At 42.0% G+C, this 24,162-nt stretch overlaps 2 protein-coding genes across 3 annotated transcripts; both read left to right on the forward strand.

Moving 5' to 3' along the window:
* Positions 1-2,049: 2,049 nt before the first annotated feature.
* On the forward strand, positions 2,050-3,265 carry LOC117484290. Its single transcript, XM_034132763.1, has one exon. The coding sequence runs from the start codon at positions 2,410-2,412 to the stop codon at positions 3,253-3,255; it is 846 nt and encodes a 281-aa protein (XP_033988654.1). The 5' UTR covers positions 2,050-2,409; the 3' UTR covers positions 3,256-3,265.
* LOC117484289 (uncharacterized protein K02A2.6-like) lies at positions 3,247-6,614 on the forward strand. 2 transcript variants are annotated; one of them, XM_034132762.1, is made up of 2 exons: positions 3,247-6,196; positions 6,236-6,614. In XM_034132762.1, exons 1-2 carry the CDS (start codon positions 3,265-3,267, stop codon positions 6,418-6,420), a joined length of 3,117 nt encoding a protein of 1,038 aa, XP_033988653.1. In that variant the 5' UTR covers positions 3,247-3,264; the 3' UTR covers positions 6,421-6,614. The 2 variants fall into 2 exon arrangements, with proteins under 2 accessions (XP_033988653.1, XP_033988652.1); XM_034132761.1 differs by having other exon boundaries at positions 3,247-6,614.
* Positions 6,615-24,162: the final 17,548 nt, after the last annotated feature.

Consider the following 24,162-nt stretch of genomic DNA (forward strand, 5'->3'; position numbering starts at 1 on the left):
CTCCTGGTGTACTGGCTCAGCCCCCTGCTGGGTAAGAGCCCCGAACACACACACACACATCAGGGACATCGACATAGTCTTAGTCTCCTCAACAAAAAGGCCTTCATCGTTAAACACCAAAAACAGAAGAAGAAGACTAACATACTTTGTTCATCCCTCTTGTGTAAACAACATTTTCAATCTGTTCTACAAAATACACAAATGCACATTCAGAACCAAGCATTAGTGGAGAGTGTCAGTGGGGGGGGGCACCTAGAGCAGTTTGGGGTTTGGTTGGTGGCTCGACTACACCTCAGCAGCGCCAGGAGTCCAACTGGTACCTTTCAGTATACCAGAGTCCACTCTCTGTACATGACTTTGTCTTTATGAATGCCAATAGAAGGTTAAGAAAATGTTCACATAGAAAACTCTGAGAGTTACAATTGTTTGCGTTAATAAAACTACAATCCTGCGTCCCACTCGGATAGACAGTGGGACGCAGCTGTTTGACACATCTGATTGGCTGACAAATGCTAAATTCTCATGACTCATTTGTTTCATGCACACAGTTTGAAACTCACTCTATGAGGGCAGCTGGACGTTAATCAAAACACATAAAATATCTACTGAAATGTTTGTTTTATTATCAATAAAATTGCATAAATACATAGATAAAACTAGATCCATGCTGTCTGTGGAATGTTACCTGAGTGTATAGCATGTTCACATTTAAAATCTACAATTATGCATTTTTTAAAGACCTATTTCATTGAGCAGTTTAGTTCACATACAGTTAACCAGATGTGAAACAAGTCCTGAAATCTCTCACTTACAGTAAATAATACTTTTTTAAAGGTATCAACATACACTTAAATGACCAAAAATAAAAGTACTCATTACTCAAAATGGCCCATTTCAGAATCAAATATATTATATTACGGGGTTATAATTATAGATCATGTGTTAAGTTGAGGTGGAGCTCATTTTACCTGATTTATATAGTGCTTGGTAGCTCAACCTGAAAATACATAATCAGATATCAGTTGATTTTAGGGCTGTACCTGAATATCCGAATATTCGGTCGTTGGCCTACTATTCGGTTTTCAATTTCGTTATTCGGATATTCGTTTAAAAAAAAAAAGGAAACGTATAGACTTAGGCCGCATTCACACCAGCCTTGTATAGTCCGGTTGAATCGAACCCTGGTGCGTTTACCCGCTTGGTGCGGTTTGTTTGGGTCGGTGTGAACACAGTCCGAGACCTCTGAAGTGAATTAACAACCGGACTCTGGTCCGCTTAAAAGAGGTGGTCTCGGACCGCTTGCTAGTGAACTCTGGAGCGGTTCATCTCTGGTGTGAACGCAGTCCGCACCAAAACATAGGAAGCGTAGTATTTACGAGTCACAAGAACGCGGATGTCTTCAAAATCTTTAGCGAAAGAGAGAAGCAGAATGAAGTGTTGAATAGTGTCGTGTAAAGTAAAAATGCTCCGTCAACTATACATAAAAGTCAGAGCCACCTGTCGTCTGTGAAACCTCCTCCTTACTGCAGAACGTCTCTCATATGGGTTATGTTTTTTATCTCACGTTGTCTGATTGTATAATCATATGCGCCGTTGCTAGAGTCTGTTGATATGCTGTCCAGATTAACAGCAGCATGAAAATAACCTGCCAGTGCTCCATGGTGGAGGCTACGGTAGAAATAATGTCTGACCAATTGTTGAACAGCATTTCCGTGCACATGACTTGTGTTTAAAGTTTATAGTCCGTTTGAATTTTGCCTGTGTGAACGCAAACTGAACCTTCTGAAAAATGAAGGTCCCCCCCGCGCGCACCGAATATCCGAATATTCGCTGCTGATTACTACCGAATATCCGGAGCCCGGAAAATGGTATTCGGGACAGCCCTAGTTGATTTATATGTTGTATAATGTAAATCTGCAAAGTAACACAAGCTGTGAAATGAGTAAGTAAAAGTACAATGTTTGCTTCTAAGATGTGGTGGAGTAAAGTATAAATGTCAATAATGGAAATACTCAAATAAACTAGAAAATGCATTTACTGTCTGTGGTATCTTACCTTGTGTTATTATTACATGTTATTGCATTTGTCCAGCAGGGGGCAAACTCACTCTTGGTATTAAAAGAGCCTGTTGTACATGTTCCCACGAGGAAGTCCCGGAAGCATGTTACCAAAGTAAACCCAGTTAAATCTACTCTTATGTTGTGGACATACAATTATTGATCACAAGATACAACATATTATTGGCGACGAGGATTAAGAAGAGGATTAAGACAAGGATCAATACGGGATCAAAGAGGACATGCCGAACGGACTGGTTAGCACCTTACATGCAGGTTTGGGTCGTTAGCGGCAGCTAGCTCAAATTATTAGCATAGTCTGCGGGTGGAGGAGAGGATTCATTGACACACAATGGCAATGATTGGCACGCTGGCACCTTTTGATGCAAAAAATCAGAAGTGGGAAGAATACTGTGAAGTATTGGAACAGTTTTTTGAGGCTAATGAAATTGAAAATGGAGACAGACAAAGAGCCATATTAATAAGTGTTGTGGGATCATCAACATACAGCCTTATGAAAAACCTCCTCAGTCCGGATAAGCCCAAGGATAAGACTTACACACAACTTGTGGAGCTGCTAAAAAATCACTTTGACCCAAAGCCTAGTGAAATTGTGCAAAGGTACAAGTTTGACTCCCGCAACCGTGAGCCAAATGAGTCAGTAATGGAATACGTGGCTGAGCTGCGTCGGTTAGCGCAGGATTGCAACTATGGTAACACTTTGCAGCAGAGGTTGAGAGACAGGATCGTCTGTGGAATAAATGAAGATCGGATTCAGAGACGACTCTTATCAGAAGCGGATTTAACATTTGAAAAAGCATTGTCAATTGCTGTGGCGTCAGAGACTGCAAATAAAAATGCACAGGAGATACAAAGCCAAGGGGCCACAGCTAAATGCTTCAAAATGGATAAAAAGCCACAGGAGGCTTATGCACACAGAGAACCTACCAAAGAGTGTTACAGATGCAAGGGAACCAAGCATGAAGCAGCAGACTGTAGGTTTAAACAAGAGAAATGTCATGCATGTGGTAAAATAGGACACATTGCCAGAGCTTGTCGTAGTAGATCTACACAGAAGGGAAACAGCAACAAAAATGCAGACCCAAAGAGAGAAAGGAGGCAAACCACATATCACCGTTCTCATAAAGTACAAGAGCAACGGAGCCAAAGTGATAGCTCAGAAGAAGATACATTCTAACTGAATAAGATGAGGTTCAGATTGGGACGCATGAGTGAAGTGCACCTGAGACGAGTAGACCCATACATGGTTGAAGTGAAGCTGGATAGTAAGTTTGTTAACTTTGAGATAGACACTGGCTGTAGTCTCACAATAATGAATGAACAGACATTTCAAAGACTATGGAAAGACACAAAAAGTCCATGTTTGAGACCAACCAAAATCCACATCGAGTCTTATACAGGTGACCCTGTTAATGTGGTCGGAGCTGCCCTTGTTAAAGTGAAATACAAACGTCAAAGTCGGTACTTGCCCCTCATTGTGGTTAAAGGGGACGGCCCCAGCCTGCTGGGAAGAGGCTGGCTGGAGGAAATACATCTGAGTTGGAAAGAAATCAAGCTCAGACACAAATCCCGAGTCCTGAAACACCTGAAGACAGAGGACAAATCGCTGCAGCAAGTACTGAGCAAACATGAAAATGTCTTCAAAGAGGAGCTTGGCACACTGAAAGGTATGAAAGCTACCATCCATGTAAAGGCTGATGCAGTCCCTCGGTTCTTCCGTCCGAGGTCTGTCCCGTACGCCATGCGCACCAAAGTAGATGAAGAAATAGACAGATTGTTGAAAGAAGGAGTAATCTCACCTGTTAAACATGCAGAATGGGCAGCACCAGTGGTTCCAATACTGAAGCCTGTTGGGACAGTAAGGCTATGTGGAGACTACAAGCTCACTGTAAATACAGTTTCCTCACTTGAACAATACCCCATACCCCGAATGGAAGACCTGTTTGCAGCACTGACAGGAGGAAAACAGTTCACAAAGTTGGACATGAGTCATGCATACCAGCAAATACTCATGGATGATGAATCAAAGAAATACTTAACAGTGAATACGCACAGAGGCTTATTCACATACAACAGACTGCCTTTTGGAGTAGCATCAGCCCCAGCTATATTTCAGAGGACAATGGAAGGTCTCCTGCGAGGCATTCCTTTTGTGGCAGTGTATTTAGATGACATCCTGGTGAGCGGTGTGGATGAGGAAGACCATCTGCAGAACCTCGAGACAGTGTTGGCAAAGCTGGATGAGGCAGGATTGCGTCTGAGAAGGAGCAAGTGCACTTTCCTGGAAGAGGAAGTGGAATATCTGGGACATCGAGTGGACGCACAGGGACTTCACCCTGTGGAAAAGAAAGTCAAAGCCATCATGGAGGCTCCCAACCCCACAAATGTTACTGAACTCAAGTCGTACTTAGGTTTGCTAAATTACTATAACAAATTTCTGCCAAACTTAGCTACACTATTGGCACCACTGCATGAGCTCCTGCGACAAGATGTGCGATGGACATGGCAAAAGAAACAGGAAGAGGCTTTTAAAAAATCAAAGGCCCTGTTAAACTCAGCAGAAGTGTTGGTGCATTACTCTGCTGACCGAGAGTTAATTATGTCATGTGATGCGTCACCTTACGGGGTGGGCGCTGTTTTATCACACGTAATGGACGATGGAACTGAACGTCCTTTGGGGTTCATGTCGCGTACTCTAGCGCCTGCTGAAAAGAATTACTCACAGCTAGACAAAGAAGGCTTAGCAGTTATATTTGGAATCAAGAAATTCCACAAGTACTTGTATGGTCGAACTTTCACCATCTATACAGATCACAAGCCACTGATCTCTCTCTTCAACGAAAAGAAACCCATTCCACAGATGGGTTCCCCGAGAGTTCAGAGATGGGCAGTGCACCTGAGTGCCTATGAGTATCACATTGTGTACAAACCAGGAAAGAACAACGCTAATGCGGACGCATTAAGCAGACTGCCGCTGTCGGAAGATGTGCGAGAGAGTGAGACCGCAGAACAAGTGCTCATGATTGATCTTCTGGATGACACACTCGTGGACACAGCCAAAATAAAACACTGGACAGCTAAGGATGTAATATTGTCTCAAGTTCATGGTTATGTCCTGTCGGGATGGCCTTCAGTGACTGAGACTCCTCTCAAGCCGTATCATCAGAGGAGAGAAGAACTGAGTGTGAGGGATGGCTGCGTGCTCTGGGGAGCCAGAGTCATCGTACCAAACAAAGGCAGGGAAAAGATATTGAAAGTACTGCACCAAACACATTCCGGCATGTCAAAGATGAAAGGTCTGGCTAGATCTTATGTATGGTGGCCGGGGATGGACCAGGATGTAGAAAAGGAAGTGCAGTCTTGTGAGGAGTGCCAAAAGCACCACAAGTCACCACCATCAGCACCATTGCATCCCTGGGAGTGGCCGGAGTCTCCCTGGACGAGAATTCATGTGGACTATGCAGGCCCTTTCCTGGGAGAGATGTTTCTACTGATAGTGGATGCTCACTCAAAATGGATGGATATTTATCCAGTGAAGTCAGCTACATCACAGGTGACCATTGAAAAGCTGCGTCAGAGTTTCAGTGTTTTTGGACTGCCAAAAATGTTGGTGTCAGACAACGGAACCTGTTTTACAAGTGCTGAATTTGAGACTTTCATGAAACAAAATGGCATCCGCCATGTGAGGTCAGCACCGTTTCACCCGTCTTCTAATGGGCTGGCAGAGAGGGCGGTCCAGACCTTCAAAGGGGGGATGAAAAAGATGAAAGGTGAAACATTGCAAACTAGACTGTCAAGGTTTCTGTTCAGTTACTGCATCACACCTCACGCGACCACAGGCCTGTCGCCTGCAGAGTTGATGATGTCAAGGAGACTCAGATCTGCATTAGACCTGCTCCTGCCAGATGTGAAAACAAGAGTGCAGCAAAAACAACTAAAACAGAAACAGTCCCATGACACAAACAGGAAACTGAGAAGTTTCTCACCTGGGGATAAAGTGTTCATCAGAAACTACTCTTATGGACCTAAATGGATCGCTGCGGTCATCGAGAGCTCATCAGGTCCAGTGTCATATACAGTGATCATTGGAAGTGGTCAAGTCGTGAAGCGGCATGTGGATCAAGTAAGAGCCAGATTAACAGACACCGTGCCCTTAGAGCCGGTGCTGGACTCCAACAGAGACACTGTGGTTCCAGTGACAATCGAGCAAGAAGGACCTCCTGCAAGTGAGCCAGTGGTTCTGTGTACTCCGGTCCCGCCGGACTTGCCTGCTACACCCGTGGTGAGACGATCAGAGCGCGAGAGACAGCCACCTGTATACCTGAAAGACTTTGTTAAATAGATCAAGAGATGTTCCATTAATAGAGCAGCATAGTTCTCTGATCTCACTTTAAGGAAAGGTTTAGAATGTTAATCTTTGAAAGTGAAATGGTTCATGCCAGTACCTCGAAATGTTGTGTAACGGGAGTATGTTATACCCCCACCTTCGGGAAGTATTGTTAGCTTAAAGGGGGGGAAATGTGGTATCTTACCTTGTGTTATTATTACATGTTATTGCATTTGTCCAGCAGGGGGCAAACTCACTCTTGGTATTAAAAGAGCCTGTTGTACATGTTCCCACGAGGAAGTCCCGGAAGCATGTTACCAAAGTAAAACCAGTTAAATCTACTCTTATGTTGTGGACATACAATTATTGATCACAAGATACAACACTGTCTATGAGTATTTTGTGTGTGAATGCAGACATTCTCCTGCTATGAGATACATGTAAGGCCATCTGCTGACATTGGAGTTGATATATGGAAACGCTAGCAACTTAGTTAGCCCAGTTAGCACTGTGTCAATGGCTTAGCAGCCCGAAAAACATTTACCCATTTAAACAGTCGTGGTAGATACCTTGTTTGTTTTAAACATCATAAATACACAAACAACAATGAATACTTACAGGTTGTGTACCCGAATCTCCCGCTGGTCCAAACAAAGTAGGAACAGCATCGTTCTTCAGTGCCCTACGCTGTGCATATCCGGCCTGAATCGCTGAAAGGTTTGTGAAGCATCGGTCCGTGAAATGCCGCGCACACAGTAAAATACCGGCTCGAACATCTGAAGGAACAGTGTTAAAAATACATTTCAACCAATGACTTCGTCGTGGTTCTGCCCTCGGTAAGGCATGCATTGAAGATTTCCCCTCACAAGACAGGAAACAGACCCTCGTTGGCATGACTGGATACAGTTTTGAACTGAACCTGAGCTTCCAACATTATATATGTTCTGCTGGCAGAGGGTGTGGCCTCTGGGTATTGACACGTCAGAGAACCCAGGAAGAAAACAATGGAAAATTAGAGTTTTACTCGCTACAGGGTGTACTTTGAGGGTTTTTGACTCTGCACACCGTTTACATGCATAAAAACCTTCAAAACACACAAGGGGACGGGTAATAACCGGAAAAGCATGACATGGGCCCTTTAACCTGTTAAGCCCGAGAGACCCCGGTACCGGGGTACTGCCGCAACATCTTGCAGGAAACAGTGTCTGAGGGCATGTTCATTTAATAAAACTATGAATGTTTTATATCCATGTAACGGGAAGAAACTCATCTAACTGATCATTTTAATTTTTTTTTCAAAAGAAAACCCACAATGCTAACACTGAGCCTCTGAATTAGCAACGAGCGAAAACCTTATTATTTATCTTTTCACCACATCCAACACATCGATTCACATCGTGAGGTGACACAGAATCGTTTGACACCGACATTACCACTGAATTATACGTATTTGCGATGTTATAAGCAAAAACGGACATCAAAACAGGTGACGCTAGGTAGCTAAAAATGCTAACATTTTTACCTTGGCTCTGTAGTCTCTCCAAAGTGGTCTTCAATGGCATTAAAACGATAAAAACGCTGCTGAAGTTAATCCATAGGTTAATCTAATGTGTCCCTTTGAAATGATTTCTGATGATCCATAAGCATTAAAACTGCTTTTCCGTTTCCAGATGTCAAAGCTAGAGATAGGTCCACTCTGATGCAAAACTGCATCCGCGAAGCCCCCACCTTTTCTCTTCACAATGAGTGTGTGTGGGGGACTCCCCCTTCAATTCTATTGGCTCTAACGGTCAGAAAGAGGTGTCAACCATCAAAATCGAGCAAGGGGGGCCAGAGATATGGAAAATCCACCCAAATGACCCCAGAAGTGGTTTCTTTTTGCTAAATCTCTCTAAAAAGGTCAAATGTCACTTGTTTTGCATCAATCTTGATACAGGGTAATTATATGTTGTACTTTGGATTCCTAAAGCTTTTAGTCTACTAACCCATCATCCAAGGGTAGTTTTCACTATAAGTAAAAAATAATTTTTGGACGGACACTATAATTTACGTAAAATCTGAATTTTCTTTAAAATAAAAAACATCTATATTGATTCTGACTTTTCTACATCCAACTCACAGGTTTATCATTACTTTGAGAAAAAAGATTATTAATTTAACCCTTTTAGAAGGGAAAAACCTGAAAAACAGGCTCAGGGTTTAACAGGTTAAACTGGAATAGGAGGAAAAATAGTGAAGAAGCTTAATATTTAAAAGAAAAGGTTTAAAAAAGGTATAAACAACAACATGTATAGCCTCAATGTCCTGAAATAGCTGAATAATGTAATAGTTGAATGGTTTCTGTAGCTGAAAGTAGGCTGAAGGAGTTACATATCAGATGTAAGTAGTAGTGAATGAATGTGTATTAAGAAGAGAAAATAAATAAAAAGGCTTTGAAAAGCAGCAGAACATTTTAACTGCAAACTTTTGAACTAAAACCATACGTCACCAATAATGTATAAAATATGTGGAACATGTTGAAGTCAGTATGAAGTCTCCATCAGACAGAAAAGAATAGGCTGAGACAGTCTGTTAAAGTCCAGTCTGTTTGTCAGTGTTTGTTTCTGTGATGAGCACCTAATCATAACACCTAATCATAACACCTGTGTGTGAGCCCGGAGATCAAAGGTTTCCATGGTGATGTGCAGTGATCTGTGAGAGGAGAGCCTTTCCATTGGTCTGAATGAGAGATAAACCTCTAACATTTGAACGTTTTGTTGAAGAACCGTAGCAGACATCGGTGAAATTTCAACGTGTGAAGCGTCTCAGGACCCTGACGAGCATCTGAAGTGTGCTTTTTATGTATTTTCGGGTCAATAATGTGGCCTTTTTGGCAGATTAACTAAAGGTGTGCGGCTGCTGCTGTGGGGAAAGAGCAGGCTGTATTTACAATAGGCCTTAATAGAGACATGTTGAACGTTTTTGTCACTTCATGCCCTCAAGAGGCATTTTGTTGAATTATTTTGCTTAAATTATTTTTATTTTCCAACCTAGGAGAGGTTTTCCTACGTTTTTCATGAAAAATGATGTCCGAGGAGTGTAGGGTTTGGGAATTATGGCAGGTTTAAAAAAAAAAAATGGGCGAATTTCAAGCACTCCTCCACTCTGTTTTGAGATCAAAGCACTCTAGACTTAACGAGCTGCTCAATACACACTAATGTTAAATTCTGATGAAGGCCTCTTTACCAAGCTCCAAACTAAGTTAAATATCTCAAAAAGTGTAAAAGATATCAAAAATGTGAATAAGAATTTAATAGCTGAAGGTCTTGTGATCATTTTAAAGTTGGAATGAAGTCTCTAGCTGAAAGTATGTGGAAGGAGAAGCATTTACGCAAGGTGTAGCTAAAAGAGGATTTGAAGGCTCCTCCCATTGACTTCCATGTTAAAAAAAAGAGTTTAAAAAGCTGAATATTTCATATTTTCATATAGACATATTTTGAAAAAGTTGAAAGTTTCCCATCGATTGCTGAAAAGGCTGAATAGTTTAATATTTCAATGGTTTCTGTAGCTGAAAGTATGCTGAAGTTATGGAGAGCCAAAGTATTGGCTGAAATAATAAGGGGAAGAATAAAGATTTGAAGAACTATAGTGGAATGCTATAAATAGCATTCACACTAATAAGAATAAAGATTCGAAGAACTATAGTGGAATGCTGTAAACAGCATTCGCACTAATTACAAGTACCTCAAATGTGAAGTTTGTAATGTACTTCCATTTATATCTTCATTATTTTACATATATGGTACTAATAAGGGATTGTCAATTTTATCAGATGTTTACTCAGGCCTAAACATGCTATATGTCAATCATCTGCTTTATGCATATTATTATATATTATGCAGAAGTGGGAAGGGGCTCATCTCTTCAGAGCTGATGAAGAGCCTGAGAAAACAGGCGCCAGGTTATCTCAATGCTTAACACTATAGCCACGTTCACACCGCAGTACTTTTCCCACTTTAGTTCCGATATAGTTCCGAAATGACGCGTTCACACCAAAAAAAGCCGGAACTAAAATTAGTTAATCAGAACCTTTTTCTACCCTCTTTTCCGTCCCTGCATGGGATCGGTGGAGATGAGGAGGTGTCGGCGTTCTGGCGATTTATTCGGAAGGCTTCAGTCTTCCGGCCGGGGACTCCGGGTGGCAGTATACGCCGTGAAGTGGTTTGCGGCCTGCCAGTAAACCCAAAGCAGAAGAAGAAGAAGTGGCGTCAGCGGCTTCATTTGCCTAATCCTCCCTCAGGGACTTATTCCGGTGTGAACACGTTCTGTACTTAGTTCATGAGAACTAAAGAGTTCTCATTAACTAAGTTCTGATGAACCTTTGTGGGAAAGGTACTGCGGTGTGAACGCGCCTAATGCTGCCCAAACCCCACAGCCAAATGACAAACTGAGGAAGGACAGAGGTGGAGGATAATAGAAGGAGACTAGTTCATAATTCTCTATCATTATAGACTTTGTTTCTTTTGGTAGAGTTTCAACCTTCTCCTAGCATGGTAAGGTAATTGTTCTCTTCCTCTGTTCTTCTACCTTTCTGCTGCTGAAGGTGTGATGAGCTTCGTGCTGCTGTGTGATAAACTAGTCCCTCTGCTGTCAGGGGGGTCTCCCACTGAAGACCTCCAGCTGGAGTCCAAGAAGAGGACCTGAGTATCCCCAGCACACCTGATGTTACCCCAGACAGACTGTTGATCCAGTCACAGAGCTATAGAACAGCACGCATATGAACTTTTTATAGACTTCACAACCTCAGAGCACATCTTAGAAGCTAAACAGAAAAATATTTGTTGTAAGATAGATCTCCCAAATGATGCATGCAGAAATGGATGAACTACATGTCTTTCTTCAATATGTGCTTGTTTACAAACACTCAAAACTTTCAAATGCACGTATTTCTTCGTTTTAAATACTAGACACCTACATTTTTGGATCACCACCATAGCAATATCACCTCTTCACCTCTACAACTGTACAACACACTGGAAACATCTAGGCTTATCTGTCATTTGATAATATGTAATATCTGTAACTAGAATTGCAACTTTTAAATGACAAAATAAGCTTTACCTTGTAGTTTTATGACTTTAAGGCAAATAACAGCAAGTCAATGCCAAACCCCTGCAGATTTTGTGTAGAGAACAGTTCACTTAAAGGTCACCTATCATGCTATTTTTAGGCAATAGCATAGGTCTCAGATATATCAAAATATATAAAAAACATGTCTGTAACGATCAGCTATTATGAATAGCTGTGTTAAATAAACGCACAAGGGGTTCTTGATATGAAATAATATATTAAAGGTAAACAGAACTGATAAACGGATAATCTGCTCTTTCCACAAAATAGTCCCCACGGAAATGTATTTACTACAGTATATGCACACATTCACAAAATAAACAAAGACAGGTTTTATACGTTATTCACGTGTATTCACCGCTTTTGAGCCAAACAAAACAAACAAAACTCAACAAACAGTCCGCTCGGTGATAAACCGAGATTGTCTTTACTGCCTAACCCAGGCCATAGTTCATTGACAAAAAAAAGCTGTTACTCCTGCGCCCGTCGGCAACTGGAAATGTTTGTAGGCCTATTGAGGCTATAATCCACAGAAAGAAAAAATATGATGATCGGCGTGGCCCAAAGGCGCGATCTCACCCTGTTTGAGAGAATCTCTCTCGATCTGTGCGCGTCCTCTCCAAGGAGACGTGCTTCCAGGTCGGTCGATGCAATATCCACAATGCAGTTACTTTCCTTTACTTCCCCGTAGCATTTTAAGATATGTATACATACTGAGGAAAACTTAAATATCCCGCTGCATACCCGCATTCGCCTCACACACGCTTCCTCCTCCCGTGAGAACCAACCCCTGACATCCCGGTGACGCACCCACTATAAAGGCTCCGTGCGTGCTGCGACAGGTGAATATGTAAATGAGGCTTAATGACCCACACCCCCAAACCATACATAAAAGTGGACATTTAACAACTGTAGTTGCGAGGATAATACACATGTATCAGTTTTCTTTTCATTTCAACATAAACCACATGCCTTAACCTTTTTCCCTGCCACTACAGTTTATAAGAAACACTTTGATCAATCTGCAACTGTCACATGTCTATGAAGTGTTTTGCTCAAAATACCAAACAGATCACCCATTCTAGCCATGCCTCATATCCCTCTATTTCACTTCCTGTTTCAAAATTGCTGATTTTATGTATAAAGCTTTAAAAAAAAAAAAATTGATAAAAAAGAGGGGCGGAGCTTATGCCTGCTCATGCGGGAGATTCTACTGACAGATACTGCTGTGATGAAACGCCATATCATGGATTATCAAGGATTATTTCTGAAACAGTATGGAGCTCAAAGGCTTTCTCTCTTGCCGGTTATACCACAAGGTGAATTCCTTTTGATTTCCTGCTTCTTCACACACATGCTCTCCAGTACAGGTTAGCTCTGAGTGTTAGCGTTGCTAATGTAAACACCGACCATATTACGTCCAAAACAGTCGTGCATTGTTTCTGATAGCAACGTTTCTGATAGGGATGTGAACGATTAATCGAATATTCGAATATTCGAAATTATTCAGGTATTCGAATATGAGTTATGAATATTTTTGTTGTAACTTTTTTTTTCTTTTTTGGGAGGGGTGCCTAAATTGATTACATATGATCAAATGGAATAATTCAATGTATACAACAGTGCCATAGCTAAATGTGTTAGGTCTAAAGGTGTGTTTTGCTCCACTCACCGGTCCTTCACAGCGGGCAGAGCTGCAGGTGCTGATCTCTCTCTCTCGCATCCGGTTATACTTCACTCGCGTTTATGTCCAAATCCATCAGATCTAGCTAGTTCTAGCTAATGATATCGCTGCTGCCCCTCCCTACACGCAGATCACGCAGACTCAAACCTCATCTTATGCCCAAATTCCAGCTGAGAGGGTCTTCTCTACAGCTGGCCTGATTGTGAATCGTCTCCGCACCCGCTCATGCTCATATTCTTAAAGAAGAATGAGTATTGAGTAGCTGCATTCTATGCATAGGCCCTGTTATAGGTTGTGATAGGGTTACGTTACCCTAACCCGTTATGTTGTATGATCCCTCTTTCATTTAAAAACCAAGTTATGTTTTAAAGGGCCCATGTCATGCTTTTCCGGTTATTACCCATCCCCTTGTGTGTTATGAAGGTTTTTATGCATGTAAACGGTGTGCAGAGTCAAAACCCTCAAAGTACACCCTGTAGCGAGTAAAACTCTAACACAGAAAATACCTCCCCAAAACGCCTCGTTGGAGATACGTCACTGCCCATTTGAGTCTTCCATTTAGTTCCGGGTACGGCATGATGTCATGCGGTACCCGGAACGAAATGGACCAATCCCGAAGAGCTATGGCCACACCCAGCGGCGCTGGCCGCACCCTCTGCCAGCCTAACATTTACTGTTGGAAGCTCTGGTTCAGTTCACAATCGATCCAGTCATGCCAATGCCAAGGACCTGTTTCCTGAAATGTGAGGAGAAATCTGAGCTGTTTGTCCGACCGACGGAAGAACCACGACGAAGTCAGTGGTTGAAATGTCTTTTTAACACTGTTCCTTCAGAGGTTCGAAGAACGTTACTGTGTGCGCGGCATTTCACAGACGAAAGCTTCCAAAACATTGCCCAGTTTGAGGCCGGATATGCACAGCATTTGAAACTGAAGGACGATGCTATTCCTAGTTTGTTTGGACCGTTTGGAGCAGGGGAAGATTCGGTACACAACCTGTAAGTTTGCATGGTTATTTGTGTATTTATCAAACAAGGTATCTACCACGACTGTTTAAATGTGTAAACGTGTTTCGGACTGCTAACTGGGCTAACTAAGTTGCTAGCGTTTCCATATATCAACTCCAATATCAGCAGAAGCCTTACATACATGTATCTCATAGCAGGAGAATGTCTGCATTCACACACGAAATACTCATAGATAGGGATGTCCCGATCCGATCACGTGATCGGGGATCGGAGCCGATCACGTGATTTTCACGTGATCGGGGATCGGGAGAAAAAAATCGGGGATCGGATTTTCTTTTTTTTTTTTTTATAAAATATTTTTATACATTTTATTTAATGTTACAAAACAAAAATGACCATGTTCACGTCTTAAAGTCATCCTGAGGCCTTAGTTTTGGGTTAAAATTACACATCATGTATGTGTTGCTTCTTTTGGGCTTGTTTTCATAGACCTGGTTGCTTATTTCTCTCAAATCTGGCAACAGTGGGCGCAGTGTCTAATAGTAGCAGTAAGCTAACAAGAGGCTACGTTCAGCTGGTGACTCGGGAGTCGGGACAGAGAAAATGTCAGGAGTTTGGAAGTATTATAAAATTGAAAGCGAAGGCAGTGTAACAGCCAGATGCAATGTTTGCAAGGCGGAGGTTCCGTGTGGTGGAAAGAACAGAGCTACGTTCAACATGACCAATCTAATACAAACACCACCAACAACAACACGACGAGTACACAGCGGCCACTCAGGTAACGGCACTGAAACAACCGACACTTTCAGAGACTTTTAAAAGGAAAGAGAAACTACCCCAGAACAGTGAAAAGGCCAACAAAATAACAGCCAAGATAGCTGAATTCATCGCGTTGGATGACCAGCCGTTATCTGTTACCTTTTTTTTCCTCTTAATGCATTGCATAAAGATCGGATCGGGAAAAATCGGTATCGGCAGATTGTCAAAATCAAATGATCGGAATCGGATCGGGAGCAAAAAAAGGTGATCGGGACATCCCTACTCATAGACAGTATACTCCGGGTGATTTACCGTACGGTCAGTCGCGAAACGTAATTACATTATAGCTGGCGTTCCGAGCGTGTATGCTACCGAGCTAAACAACAAGGCTACTAAGAGCTAGACATGAGTTTGCTCGGAAAAACATTGTTTTTATGCCAGCTACAATGAATGTAGCAGACTACCCATATAAGATTGCAATTGTAAACATGTGCTTGATAGCCTAATATGAACCACTATCTGTTGTTCATAGTATAGTATAGCACAGGGGTACTCAAACTTTTTTATTAAAGGTCCACTTGTGAACTTTATACAAGGTCACTGGTCCGGATCAATGCCAGTAAAGTAACCCCCCCCCCCCGGAGCGGAGCAACGATACTGAAATTAAGAAAATGTTTCTTACGGCGCTCTATGCATGGGGCCCCCTTGAGGGGGTTTCCCGACATGTCATTGCAGTAAATTAAAGGGTGTTTCATGTTGTCGTTGCTGTGGACCTTCTTAATCTACTTTCTTTGGGGGCCCCCTTCTGGTCCAAGCACTTGCCTGCCTTGCCTGTCGGCAAACGGCGCCCCTGTAATATACACACACACATTCAATACATACATACAGTATGGTGGCTTGAAGTGGGAGAAATGGCACTGTTTGTCTGTAGCCAATGCCTTGAACCTCGGCAAAAAAGGCATTAGAAGCATTAGAAAGTCAAGGTAAACTTGCGGTTAACTTGCGGTCTGCAATGCGTGTCACGCTCGCGCACACAAGTAAATATATATGCACGTTCATTCTCACAATCAGACACGCGTCAGACACAAGACGCGCGTACACAATGATGTACATATATTTATCAGAATATTTATAAAAAAAAAAAATTTTTTATAATGGGACACAGGGTTCTGTCCGGATTGATTTGCAGTTCGGTCCGGATCCGGACCTTGGTCTGGAGTTTGAGAAGCCCTGGTATAGCATATTACACTGAACAACTAGCAAACGTAGATTTGCATTGTAATCCAGCTGGCAAGCTGACGAACATCAAACAACTAAGTTTCAATAATATTTTGTGATTGCTAACGACGTTGCTAGCGTTTAAATATATCAACTACAATGTCAGCAGATGGCCTTACATGTTTGTCATGGCAGGAGAATGTCTGCAGTCACACACGGAATACTCATACAGTATACTCCGGGTGATTTATCAGCTGATCGGATTCTGACGTGATTCAAGATGGCGCCTGTGTCGGCTCGCCGCTCCCTCAGCTCTCTACCTTTAGCTATCCTGTTTTTGTTTTATGTTTGTCAGAATGTCTCTGCTCTGCTCGTTTATGATCGCCAAGCTCTCCTCCACCTCAGACCCTCACTGGAGTTGATATTGCTGCCCAAACCTACATCTGGCAACCATAAATCGTCCCCCCCCCCCTCTACTGTCGAATATTCCCACCTACCTGCGCCGGTTGCCCTGCATCCTGCCTCGCCGAAAGCGCTTTAGACGACGGGGAAAGCGTGGTGGTGCACTGGTCCATCTGAAGGCATACCTGACGGCTTCTTCTGTGAATTATCCACGCCTCGGATGTCATGGCCCTCCCGATCCACGCCATGTGAGGGATCGGTGGATTCGCCCTGTTTTTCCGGAGCTGCGGACACTGCTGGGCCCGCTGGCAGCTCCTCCTGCCCGACTGACTGCTCCTCCTGCCCGACTGACTGCTCCCGGCCCGCGCGGCGTTCAACACGCACATCTTCGTCAGCTGAGACGCACTACACCTTCGGCAAGCCCGGAGCAAAAACTTTGCATTGCTTTGCTAAATGCTAGGTCGATAGCAAACAAAACGTTCCTGCTAAACGACTTCTTCACCTCTCGTGAACTGGATTTTATGTTTCTGACGGAGACCTGGGTCCACGCTGGCGAGTATACACCGTTCTCTGAACTTCTTCCTCCTGACTGTACATTCTTCAGCTCCCCCCGTACCACCGGCCGGTGGGGGCATAGCATCAGTGTTTAGAGCTAGCCTCCAATGCCGATTGCTTCACCCTGTAACTAGCTACGCTAGATTTGAGTTGCAGCTTTTTGAACTGAACCCAGCCTCGCCTATACCAGGGTTGCCAACTCTCACGCATCTGGCGTGTGACACACGCTTTCACTCTCAACCTCACGCTCTCACGCTGCCCAAACTATTCTCACGCCAAAAACAAGAATACGAAGACTAGAAACGGTTTTGAAAACTTTTGTCACGTAGTGATCGTCTTCTCAATAGAACATCTTTGATAATGTCTTCTGGCCAATCAGAATCACGATAACGGCGTGGTGTTGTTGCAGGAAGTCCCGACGGAGAATACTTTTGCGGTAGTACATCTCTATACATCGACAGAACATTACGTGTTGATAGAAATCAACACGTAATGAAATAAGACCCCACGGTTTGATGATTGATAGGTGTGTGGGCTGTCTTTCATTTTGACACACAGAACAATGGGGGCTATCCACCCTTATCCACAATGTAAAGTAATTCACACAGCCTCTTCCCTCTTCTCTCTGTGAGGAGCAGCAGGTTCAGCTTTCAGAACAAAGTAACAAAAAACTAATATGGCATTCATTTTTTTAAATGTGTAGTAATAGATTTATTTATTTTTCTTCTCAAGAGAGTACCAAAATGTGTATTTTATGTTAGTATTTAAAAGAATCTCCTGGGGGAGAATCCCCCCAGAGCCCCCTGCAGGGGTTGGGTTTTCAGCATGTCAACTCTTTCACCTGTGGGGAAATTGCAGGATTGGCTCCAGGTTGCCCTTTTTATTTACTACAAGACAAATGTGCCTTTTTATTTCATACAGTTCAATTTGGATTGAGACAGGGAAATAATCTAAACCTCACGCGTGGCGTTTCACTGTCGGGGGGGGAGCGTGTATGTAATTACATTGCAAATACTGACTTGAGCCCCAACACTGTATGGGTTAGCCCTACCATAGATTACCCAACAAAAATACTCTGGAGCGCATGCGCAGATCTAAGATCCAGTAGAAATGATAAAAAAGTAAAAGTCTGCTGCTTATTGTTCTACTATAGCCAAAATAGAGTCAAAGAGTATATGAGAGTGAGAGTGTGTTAATATATTTGGCAGTTTGGAGTAAGTCTGTAGATTTGTTTGTGTGTGTGTGTTTCATGTATAGGCCTCTCACGATAATTAATTTTGTTGGATACATTTTCCCGGAAATTATTGCGATAAACGATAATATTGTCGGCACCGTTGTATGACCATTTTAGACCACTGACATAATGATAATATATAATAATAATTCAAGTACATCCTTTCAAACTGCTTGTCACATCCTCATGTAAATGGCAATTTATCGAGGTCAGAAAAGTTATCGAGTTCATTTTTATTTATCGTACGATAAGTCAATTAATTGCTTATCGCGACAGGCACACAATAAAACAGTGGAAACAAACATGTTTGACTTTCATTAGTGAATGAAACTGTGTGCCCTTCATAGTCTGTGTCCAATATTGTGTATTTGTATATATTGTATATATATCCTATATATATGCTAAGCTCCCGCTGCTGACACGATAGCAGTCATTTCGTGCGCATATGTGTAATTAAACCGAATTAAAACCATGATATCAAAATCTCACTCCAGCCAGGTACCCAAAGTTGGCAACCCTGCTATACTCTGCGCTAGGGCTGTGCAATTAATCGTATTTTAATCGCAATTACGATTTTGGCCTGCCGCAATTACGATTTTGGCCTGCCACAATTACGAAAAACAACATAATCGAAAAAAACAATTATTTTGCTTTGCTAGGTTGTGACAGTGCACTGCAACATATTTGATCACATTTATTTGTATTTATCATATTTATATATGTTTAGTAGCTTGGGGAAGTGCGCTCCAAAATATTTGTTGATCTTGTTTATTGGTATTTATTATTTTGATATTATTTATTTAAATGTGTCATTTATTTCATTTATTTTTGTATTGGTTTTTCAGTTGAATTATACGTTCAGGGTAATCAACAGTTAAAAAGATACTGTTCAAATTATTATTTGTATTTGTTTTAAAGTTCAATAAATTGATTTTTTCAAAGTCAATGAATAATCGTATTTAATAATCGTGATATCAATTATTGACCCAAATAATCGTGATTATGATTTTTGCCATAATCGCACAGCCCTACTCTGCGCAGTCGTGTATCGTCCGCCAAAGTGCAATAAGGATTTCATAAATGACTTTTCTGACTTTCTGTCCGGGATCATGGTGAAATATGATCGTGTTTTGATTTCCGGAGACTTCAATGTCCATGTGTGTTGCGCGTCCAAACCTCTGGTTAGGGACTTTTTAAATCTCCTTGATTCCTTTGGTCTCGTTCAGTCCGTGGCCCAACACACGAAAAAGGACACACTTTGGACTTAGTATTATCGTTTGGACTGTCTGTATCTGTGGATGAAATATGTGCAGCAACGCGTATCTCAGACCATTTACCGGTTCTGTTTACAACCTACATCCCTTCCGCAGGAGTCGAATCACGTGCCCCTGCGCGTCGTCTGCGTTCGATTAACCCCTTGACTGCCTCACAGTTTTCTGATGTTGTTAATGCTTCTCCGATCTGTAAATTAGATGTGAACTGTGATTTTAATGCTGATGAGCTTATCTCCATGTTTGACTCGACATGCACACTAATACTGGATTCTGTTGCTCCTTTCACGCTTAGACGCACCAAAGTTCTATCAGAGCCGTGGCTCAATGACTGTGCTCTTAGAAGCACCTGCAGGCGTGCAGAGAGAAAATGGAAAAAGGATAAACTCCATGTCTCCTTAGAAATCCTCCGTGCTTGCCTTTCTGACTACCAGACGGCAGTCAAAGCAGCCAAAACAGAGCACATTTCTCTGTTCATCTCCAAAAACAGCCATAAACCTCAGGTTCTTTTTAATGTCCTCAACTCTATCATTAATCCCTGTGATGTTTCTTCTATTGCCCCATCGACTACTCTCTGTGATAAGTTTCTTACATTTTTTATTGAAAAGGTATCTGCTCTTAGGCTAGCCCACACTAGTGCTACCCCAGATCCTGCTCCTTTTCTGTGCCCTGCTGTCCTCGACCACTTTGAGCCTGTATCCCTCTCTTCTCTCTCGGATGTAGTCAAGCACCTGCGGCCGACAAACTGCACCTCAGACAGCATTCCCTCTCGCCTTCTCAGAGATGTTTTAGGATCAGTTGGAGAAAGTATTTTATTACTTATAAATACCTCTCTTAACTCAGGATGTGTCCGAGCTGCCTTCAAACATGCCGTGGTTAAGCCACTACTTAAAAAGAAAAATCTCGACCCCTCCATTCTCGCAAATTTTAGGCCCATCTCCCAGCTACCTTTTTTATCAAAAGCCCTGGAGCGAGTAGTCTACGCCCAGCTGCAGTCCTTTTTAACCACGCATGGAATCCACGGAAAGTTTCAGTCTGGCTTTAAACCCATGCACAGCACTGAAACAGCCCTTTTAAGAGTTTTTAATGATCTGCTCCTAGCCGCCGACTCAGGTAGCCCAGCTGTCTTGGTGCTGTTAGACCTGACAGCTGCCTTTGACACTGTGGACCATAGCATCCTGTTGTCACGGCTTGAACAGTCCGCTGGCATCACAGGCTCTGCCCTTGCATGGTTCAGGTCCTACATGACAGACCATAGCTTCTCAGTGCAGCTAGGTGCCTTCTCCTCAGCCCCTCTTACCTTACCCAAGGCTCGATTTTGGGCCCCATCCTTTTTCTACTGTACATACTGCCCCTAGGTTCAATTCTCACAAAACACAACATCCCCTTCCACTGCTACGCCGACGATGTACAGATCTATCTGCCACTCAATTCAAATGTTAACTCATTACAGCTATTGATGGACTGCTTAGCAGAGATCAAATCCTGGCTGAGCCAAAATGTCCTCAACCTCAATGAGAGCAAGACTGAGGTTATCTTTTTTGGACCCCAACCTCTAGCCTCCCAGGTTGATATTCTGGGCTCCCTCAAAAATAATATCCTCCCCTCTGTCACGAACCTTGGAGTGACCTTCAATAGCGCTTTTAAATTCGATAAGCAGGTCAGCAGCGTAGTCAAAACCTGCTTTTTTAAAATACGACTATTGGCCAAGACTAAGTCGTTTTTATCGTTTGAGGACCTGGAAAGGGTTATAAATGCCTTTGTTACCTCGAGGTTGGACTACTGCAACGCTCTGTATGTGGGTATGGACCAGGCGTCAATTAAACGCCTGCAGCTAGTCCAGAACGCAGCTGCACGTCTACTCACTGGCCACAAAAAGCGTGACCACATCACCCCAATTCTGGCCTCACTGCACTGGCTTCCAATTCGGTTCCGAATTGATTTTAAACTCCTTTTATTTGTTTTTAAAGCACTAAATGGGCTGGCTCCGGCCTATATAGCTGAACTCCTCCAGCGCTACACCCCAGCCAGAGCTTTAAGGTCTGCTGACCAGCTGCTGCTGGTAGTGCCCAAGACCAGGCTCAAAACCCGAGGGCACCGAGCCTTCGCAGCAGCTGGCCCGAGGCTCTGGAACACTCTGCCCCTCCATGTGAGGTCGGCCCAGACCCTAGGGGTTTTTAAATCTACTCTTAAGACACACTTCTTCTCCCTTGCCTTTTAGTCAGAGCGGAGCACGACTCCTGACTTTTCCCTGTGTTTTTTTTTTTAAATATCTGTTGTAATTTATTGTCTTTTATTGTGATTATAGAAATGTGTTTTTATGTGATTGTAGTTATTACATGTACAGCACTTTGGCCCGACCAAAAATCGCTTTTAAATGTGCTTTATAAATAAACCTTGATTTGATTTGATTTGATTTGATTTGATTTGATTTACCGTACATTGTGACAGTACATGTACATACTGCATGTATAGCTAACGAGGCTAGCTATACATGCTAGCGGAAAACAATGTATTCATGCCAGTTACAATGAATGACCGAACGTAGCAGACTACCCGTATAAGATTGCAATTATAAACACGTTATTGCTAGCCTAATATGAACCACTAGCTTTTGTTCATAGAAGTTTTATTACACTCCATTATAGTTGCCGTTCCTCCGAGCTAACGTTCATATCGTGTTTGTTACCAAGGTAAACAAGAAAGCTAGGTTAGCATATTAGCTGGCAAGCTTACTGTGTTGATTAGATAGATGGATTAGATAGATCCACACTCCTACCACAACTACTACTAACGAATCTAAAACAACTAAGTTTCTCTAATATTTTGTGATTTGCATTTGATTTCGTCCAGCCAGATCCTGGCGGACAATACATGACGGGGACGGGACTACCACACTGATGCCTCGTCCTAAAAAGCCCCGGCTGCGATAGGCAAGATGCCGACAACGGGGAGGAATGGATGATATACCGTGTATATATGTATATTTATGTTCATTTTGTACATTTCTAAAAATAAAGTTTAATGGAAATACTTAGTAGGCCTATCCTTTCTTCCCTGAATTATTTGCTCCTATAACATATCATTCATATATAGCAAACCATGATTTGATTTCTCATCAAACAGTAGTAGTTTATTACAGGTAAAAATAACTTACTCTTCTCTAACAACAGTTGTAGGTACAGTTCGGTTAGTTAGCGTATAAAATATACGGCTGTACCGACGCCATTATAAGACTGATGTTCCGCTCAGATCGAGCCGAAAAAAGCACTGTTAGACATGGGCGGAGCCTCTCTGGTGGTTGACTAATCAGAACAGAGTGGCCGAGCTGACCAATCGGAGCACACTACACTCAAAAAAATAACTCATTGGATGAACTCAATTCAATTGTGGGCAGGATTTCCATCCAATAAATATGCGTAGCCCCAACTGAAACTAAGAACATCCATTTAATAAAATTGAATTGTGTTAGTCCAACTCATTTTTATCAAATACAGCTGAAATGAAATGATTACGTTAAGTAAATTAAATTAATTTACATTTGTCCAACTCATTTTTATCAAATACAGCTGAAATAAAATTATCACGTTACGTAAATTAAATGAATTTACATTTGTCCAACTCAAACTAATATAATTAATTGGTAAAGAAATAATGTAAAATAATTTTTTTTTCACTTTATCCCCCATTAAGACAAAACCTGGTTGAGATATTTTTATTGAAAATTCTCAGATAACAATTACACCTTGAGGTGGATAGCCAATCCTCACCTTTACTTGTGTAAACAGAGTGTCACAGCTCTCTGTCAGAGTTATTTGTCTGTCTGCATTTCTTTTTTTATAAAACATATCAATAAACAGACTGAGCAGGAGATAAAAGCAACTCAGAAAAATAATAATAACACCAATCATGGATGAGGAAGGTGACAGTAATCCTCAATTCAACATCAATATTTATATACACAGCTCAATATTAACTTTACTTGAATACACAGAGCAAGATGTACAAATATGTTTTTTAAAGAACAATTTAAGAGTGGTGCAAATAGCACTCTCGTAACAGTGCCGAAACTGGTGAAAAGTGAACACCCAGCTATTCTAGATCTCCCAGTGCCACAAACAACAAAGACACTATTAAAGGTGGAGGCTTTGCACTGCTCTCCAAACAGGGAATATCATTGGGTGGTTTTTATAAAGAGTGCACTGCACAAACCCTACAGTATATTTGGTAATTGAATAAGTGTAGTGTAGCCATTTGCTTTGAACCTACAATTACAAAAAAAGCTAAATATTTGTTAAGGAAACTTGACAATACACTTGTTCACATGTTGTTCACCTCTTATGCAAACAGCTTGATTTTCAGCTGCTGTATTTTTGCATTCAGCTTGTCCCTCTCTGCATCGTCAGCGCGGAGGCCTGAAAAACAAAACAAACACACAACACTTATGTTAAGTTAAAAGCTGAACCCCACAAACAGAAAACTGTATGAAAATATAAATAAGCATTCTTAAACCATCTACTGCAGTTTAGAGAAGCAGATTTGCTTGTCTGGCTGGCCTA

The sequence above is a fragment of the Trematomus bernacchii genome, unplaced genomic scaffold (assembly GCF_902827165.1).
Source record: "Trematomus bernacchii unplaced genomic scaffold, fTreBer1.1, whole genome shotgun sequence".
NCBI lineage: Eukaryota > Metazoa > Chordata > Actinopteri > Perciformes > Nototheniidae > Trematomus > Trematomus bernacchii.